Genomic DNA, 6857 nt, shown 5'->3' on the forward strand with positions numbered 1-6857 from the left:
GGTACATCCTTCCTTTTCAACTATGGTGTCATTTTTTAACCAAGTTAAAGACTCTCTGCTTGCTGCTGTAAACCTCTGGTGCAAATATCGCTAAGAGTAATTTTTAAGAACACTATTTTGCAAAAGCAGATGCATGGTATCCAAGCTAGAGCTGAATAAGTGGTGCAGAAGAAGGGTGTGAGTGTTCTTTTCAAACTTCAAATGGCACCTTGGTCTTTATCTCCTTTTATCTTCTTTCCTGTAAACCTGAACATGAAGCATAATCATTTTTGTGTGCCAGTGTTGGGAGGAAAGATTAGCATGACACAGTTATGCACAGTTATTTGTAAACAAAATTTTTTTATTTATTTTGACTGGGGTCAGTCACTGCTGTTCATTTGTTATTTCCACTGATTGGTCATGGACAAAAGCAATATGCAATAACTTAGCCAACTTAGAAAAACTGAGTATGCTATATTTTAATATTTTCTTACACATTATTTGTGACAATTCCTTGTAAAAGGAAAACAACCGTCTCCTTCCCTGTCTTCCACAAAAAACAAACACACACACACAAGAATTCACTTGATTTTGGTTAATAGTAGCCATAGGCATTCATGGTGCTCAAAGAACTTTGAAAGGAGATAAAGTAAACTGGAACAAAAAACTGAATCCTTGGAAGGATGTTCTCAGAAACCTAGATAAAAATTCTCCCACAAACATTCTCAGCTTTCACTTAGGAGAAATTAACCTGACTCAGTATCGTCTTCCTCACAGACTCATTTTACGTGTTTCTATCCTAGGAAAACCTTCCCCTTCTCCCCTTTATCTATATTCGAACCGTAACCAAGTCAAAAGTCAGACTAGAAGCAGAATTATGAAAAAAGGTGTTCTGGTTTGAAGTAAAACAGAGCCCATTTTCTGTTCAGCTGACTGCATGCTTTTATTTCCCCATTTAAGAGACAAACACGCAGTGCAAATACCCACCCATCGACACAAGGCTGTGTTTTGAATTCTGGCATTACACAGGAGCATCCATAGGTTCTTCTTAACAAAAGGGAAGTTTTCCGGGAAAAGAAAGGAACAACATCCTAGAGGGAAGCTAGATGCAAAACGGTTGTCTGGAGAAGTCCTTGCCACATTTATTTATTTACATTAATGGAGGCATATTCTGTAAATTCATTTTCTATAGTTAGTTCCCTTCTCTGGCATCTTTCTGCAGAAGCAGAATGATTTAGCACAGCGTATGTGAGGACATCTGAGCTTTCAGGTGAAACTGGGTTGGAAGGAATAACAGGATCATTGCAAGGTGCATTAGGTGCTGTCCTCTGAGCATTCCAGGGCGGGACATCATTGGCATAAACTGCGTTGTCGTGCAAGGCCTGCAGTGGGCTAGCCATGGAGCAATAGTCAAGTGAGAAGCTTTCTTCGGAACCTTGAGGTGTCCCAGCAGCATGGGATGGAGCAGCTGCTGGACTTCTGGCCTGCAGAAAACAGAACAGGGTACAGCTCTGTGCATATCTGGTTGTTGCCTGTGCTCCTGATAAATAAGGGGCATGTAAGACTTTGTTCAAGTTGCTTTATCCCCTTAAAACTGCTTTTAAGCACAGGTGAATTGGATTAACCTGGTCACTGGATTTTATATTGATCTTTGAAATAAAGTTAGAAATCATTCTTATACCTCCTGCCTTTCTCCATTTCCCTTTCCAAAGCCTCATGTCTTTTCTTGTATGACGCCAGCTTAAGGCAAAACTAATTTATCATTTCATGAGAGATCTTCTATGCCACACATTCAAGGCTTTCCCTTCTCAGTTTATGAAATCTTTTTTATTTTCACTTCCAAATCCCAGACTGCCTTTCCCTATTCGCCCCATTTCCTGATCTCTTGTTTCTTATCCTCTTTGCCTTATTATCTTCCAGATAAATCTTTCTCCTTCTCCAAAATCTGCAAATTCCTCTGTAAATTCCTCTCTCTCTATTGAAGTCCTCTTTTGACATCCATTTTTTATCCACTTAGAATATACTGCGTTTAATTTTCTTTCCTCCAACTTGCCTTTTGGGAGCTCTGCAACCGCTTTGGTGCCCTCTGATCCTCGCCAACACTACCTCTGTGACTGATGGCTGTCAGCTCCTGCCACTCTTTTGCATTCTGCTTTCTGCCCATCTAATTTCTCTAGAACTGGTTGCCAAACCTGTGTGAATTCATGCTAGCCACACATGAAAGTCTTTCTTTTCAGTCACTTTCCTCGCTCTGTGGGTCACTTTTTGTCTTACGCAGACAGTCTAAACCAGATCAACAGAGGTGCTTTAGGTGCCTAAGCTCTTACTGGAATGGTACTTACAAATTAATACGTGTTAACAGGAATTTAAATGCCTAAAGTACCTTTGTGGCTGAGACCCTTAGTTCCTTCCCTCAGCTCTGCCATGGTGATATCTCACACTAGGCAAGCCACGCTGTTCAAGCACCGAGAGGGTCACTAAATCTGTCTCTGATCCTATGCCACATTTGGTACTACACAGATTTGTTCTCGGTACATGGTTATGCAGGATGCGGTCAGATTTTGGTGGTGGAATAATATAAACATACCAGGCTTTTTTGTCTCTGTTGGGTTAATGGAGTTCTCTTTCGATTTGCTGGGTAAAAGAAAAAAAAAAGATGTTGCAATAAATCAGCATTGAGAAGGTGCCTTTCTGCTTACGCAGGGAGTATTAACTACTATAGGAGTCCTTGCCTTGTTGAGTGGACCTCAAAGAATAAAAATCTATTTCCAAACTGGATTTGGGTATAGCTATTCTGACAAAAGCTACCAACCAGCCCAGAACGATACATTTATAGAATGAGATTCTGTGTTCCACAGAGCTCCTCTGAATAGGAGCAGAAAAACTCCTAGTGTACTTGTGGCCAGTTTTCTGTGTTCAGTGAACTGGGTGGGGAGAATAAGGCACAGAAAATCCTAAAGCCATCCTATGAGCAAACATGTTAAATTTGATTGGAAGAGGAAACAATTTAATTTTCCTAAAACTAAAAAATCAAGCAAACAAACATGGGATTACAATAGGCAAATGCGAGATCACTTAAATTAAGATATGGGGGACTCTAAGTTCCATTCTTTATTTAGGACATGGCAGCTGTGTAAGAGTTCCTGCAAAGCGGGAGAGATTAATACTTTAATTATTTGATAATTTAGAGGGCAAACTAGGAGTATAAAATGTAACTGGATAGAGCTTGACTGCATTTGCATAGCTAAAACTCCTATTTATTTCTAAATCGATTATTTGCAAAACAGGAGAAAAAATTCCAACTATTATAAAGTCTGAGGTTTTTATTTCTTCTTACTTTACTTCTGTCCCACTCTCTCTGGGAGGGAACAATACATGGGGCAAATTAAATTCTTAAAGATTCAGTATCCTAACTGGCACACTCAACAGGACATCTCAACAATCGGGGTAAATTATTAGGGGATTTTCATAGAGCTTGAATGCAACTTTTGTGAAGCTGTGAAAAGGAGTGGAATCAAATGCATACTAGGCAAAGGTTAGATGGTAACACTACTTACCATGGTACCTCCTTAGACACCAAAACACACATACGATGATGAACGGACAACATAGACCCACGGATGCTGAAGCATAAATAATGTGCGATATCTTGTAGTTTCCAGATTCTCGGGACTCTTCTGAGATGCTAGTGGTATCTAAAATTGCATTAGCATGTATCAGCATAGAGAAATATTTGACTGTTTTATTTGTTGGGGTTTTTTTAGTATTTGGTCTTTCTGATGCAACTGGCTTCTTAATGTACTTATGCTGTACCAAAGTTGCAGAATGTTTGTCATGAGACAACCTTATCTCCATGGGCATTCTACGAAGTATGAAGATACTGGAAGGAAAAGTGCATGGGAAAGTGTAATCGATGAATGATGCATGGCAGAAGGCTGGCAGAAGCAAAGAAAGGATCAGAATTAGAGCACTGCTCTGAACTTCCAATATATTTTTGCAACTGTAATTGTGAACAATAACCAACTGTGAGTAAAAACCATACTTCAGGCTATGTTGAAGTGATGGCATAGCATGTTTCCTCACACTTTGTAAGTATAAGCCTTGTATCACTGGGCACGTCACAAGTGCAGAGTATACCATCAGGAGAATATTTGATTGGCTTTGTCCCTTTTATGCTGAATGCTGGACATTTCTAGCCTTGGAAACTGTGGCCTTTGAGAGTCGGTATTTTGTTCAAGTGGGAAGAAAGCAACTGTAGTTTAGCAATGAGTTCCAATTTGTCTTGACTGTACAAAACGCTCTAACAAGAAATTCATAGCAATACAGATTCGCTCCTTTCTCTTAAAGAGGAAATAAGAATCAGAACTTGCTTTCTGGTGAAACTGTGATAATGTTTGCAGACTTTTCTGAAAGAGAAAAGCAAAACAGGGAAATGAAACAGCAACCTGACATTTTGCACTGCAGTTGTGCTCTCTACACCACATACTGAAGTCTTCACAAGGCTCCTCTTCCATCTGCTGAGGGAAGAGGGATGAAAATGCAACAAGCAAAGGCTAGCGTGTTTTGGGGGGAGGGGAAATGACGGGCTGGTCTCCCACTGCCAACAGGGTAATTCTATCTTCCAGACCTCTTCGGCATTCAAATAAATAGATCAGCAGAACATATTTCAAAGGAACCTTGCGTCATGAGCTGGGCATATATCGTGTCTGCTAGCACATTACAGCCATAAATTTTGCTGTTGCTCCTTCTGTTGCAGCATTTCGTGTGGCAATAAGCAAGGTTTTAAAGTTCAGTAACTTACCAGGAAAGGAACTGGCAACAGAACAATCTTACAACTCAGCTGCCTGGGGTCAGTAGGACACTATGGCCACACAGATCACTTTCTAGCTACAGAGCAACATTGAGGACGGCACACGTGGCTCTTCATAATCTAGACTTGGCTTGCCAACTGCCCAAGTTAATTTGAAGGCCTCACTTGCCCTTAAGATCAATTAAGGCTTTTGTAATCTTTCCTACTCTTGAACTTCTTGAGGTACAAAATTATACTTTCTATTTGTTGCAAGAGAGGTCATTCTCAACAAGACACTTGAAGTGCTTTGTCCTCTTTACTGTTGTGTGGCCTCACTGACTGTTACTACATGACCATTTGCTTCCTGTCTAATCCACGTGATGTATAATCAGGCTGTCCTCCAAAACCTTGTTTTGCTCCAGTTGATATTTTTTATTATCATATAGTCCACTAATGGTTGTTTGGTGTTGGCAGCTTTGCTTTTGTCTTCCAGATCCTCCCATTATTTATTTATTTTGTTCTTTCCTTCTGTTTCTCTCCTACCAAGAGGTAGTATAGAAGCGTGAAGGTGGTAAGTACAAGTCAGACACTGGGAGAAGCCACCCTCCACCATGCATGAGCTTTTCTGTACACAGCATCCTTTTGTTTAAAAGGGCTCTTTCATAATATGGAGGTCTCACCTTCAACAATGCCCTCTATTCCATGGCTCACAGTGGAAAGTTTGTTCGCTATTGCTTCACAACGATAACATCTGCTATCATTCTGATGAACTGTGAAAAACTCCAGAGTAAACACGTTGGACGTCCATTCTGCTTTGCCCTCCTTCAGCTGCACACATGTATCCACCTCCATCTTGCACCGCTGCATGACTGGCTTTTTCTTGCAGTAATGAACTGGACAGTGTATAATCAAATAGTTCCCAACACTAATTTTATACTGGGAGTGTCTTTTAACTTGAATTTCAATTAGACATCTGGTGGCATTAAATCCTGGAAGAGAAGGAAACCATAACAAAAATCATGGTGGTGGGGGCTGCTATATACTCCCCATAACACTAATCACAGTTTCTTTTCTCTCTCATTACTCAAGACTTCCCTTGTCTACTTGCAGCAGATCTGATCTCTAAAAGCAGATAACATCAAGACTATTGGTTCTTTCATTTTTAGGTAAAATGCACTTTCTCCCTCCGGTAAGAATTTTCCCTTTTTTTCTATATTTCAGTCAAGTTAGAAATTTAGTAGTTTAGAAAGAAATACTTAAAATATACATAGCACATTTGTGTTGTCCTTTTCACAGACCTTTTCTAGTACATTTAGATTTGCTTCAGATTATTGTTTACTTCACAATTCTTGTTAACACAGAAGTAAAGGCTTTTCTTTGGTACAGTTTTTTATAATTGTAATATTGAAACGAATTACATTTAGTAGAAATATACCTTATCTCTATTTTTTTTTAATTTTTGTTATGTTTAACAAAACTCAGTGTTCAAGTTATGGTGTGTCACCTTAACTCTGGCTCTTGGTATTGAATGTCCTGATCTTTTATTAAAGATTCACGTTTCTTGTAGTGCTTTATTTCTCTGGCTAAGTCAAAGTAACAAAAAATATATGATACCCATGTGCTCCCTATTTCCCTACGCTGTCTTATGGTACAGTGCTTGTGCACTGAAAAGAGTGATTGCTTGTAAGTCCAGAGAAAGAAATCTTAACTATATCCGTATCTTCTGGTTGATAGAGGAGAGAAGAAAAAGTGGTGAAGTGTGTTGAAGGCAAGTTTTGTAGGGACTAGAAATGTGTAGGGGAGGAAAGAGCGGGGTGAGGGACAGGGGGGTCCGTCTGTCAGCAACCAGTGCTGTTTCAAGGGACGGAGGCTCTGGGTCCCCAGACAGCCAGTGCACATAACTGTGACACCAAATGCCTCCCCTCCACCATCAGCCAGGATTTCTTCTGCATGTGATACAGCAAACCTTGTGAATACCTGGATGGTATATTCAAGAGCTGGGATGGACAGATCAAGAGTTTTCATTTATGACCTCTAGTTTGCAAGCCTTTTCTCTACAAATCTCAGGCTACTCCACACCACAATTACA

At 39.9% G+C, this 6857-nt stretch overlaps 1 protein-coding gene across 1 annotated transcript; it reads right to left on the reverse strand.

Annotated features, from left to right (window-relative positions):
• Positions 1–411: 411 nt before the first annotated feature.
• LOC309676832 (B- and T-lymphocyte attenuator-like) lies at positions 412–5779 on the reverse strand. Its single transcript, XM_082489480.1, has 4 exons — positions 5449–5779; positions 3537–3674; positions 2567–2613; positions 412–1463 (listed from the first exon to the last, which is right to left on the reverse strand). Exons 1-4 carry the CDS (start codon positions 5633–5635, stop codon positions 1122–1124), a joined length of 714 nt encoding a protein of 237 aa, XP_082345606.1. The 5' UTR covers positions 5636–5779; the 3' UTR covers positions 412–1121.
• Between the last annotated feature and the right edge of the window lie 1078 nt (positions 5780–6857).

Source organism: Vanellus vanellus (assembly GCF_965231255.1).
Source record: "Vanellus vanellus genome assembly, chromosome: 1".
In the NCBI taxonomy this organism is placed as follows: Eukaryota; Metazoa; Chordata; class Aves; order Charadriiformes; family Charadriidae; genus Vanellus; species Vanellus vanellus.

Coding starts and splice junctions, on each gene's coding strand:
- LOC309676832 (XM_082489480.1), bottom strand. CDS start 5,635: ATGCAGCGGTGCAAGATGGAGGTGGATACATGTGTGCAGCTGAAGGAG. Junction 2,614..3,536: donor GTGTCTAAGGAGGTACCATG/GTAAGTAGTGTT, acceptor TCTTTTACCCAG/CAAATCGAAAGAGAACTCCA. Junction 1,464..2,566: donor AACAGAGACAAAAAAGCCTG/GTATGTTTATAT, acceptor TGTTTTCTGCAG/GCCAGAAGTCCAGCAGCTGC.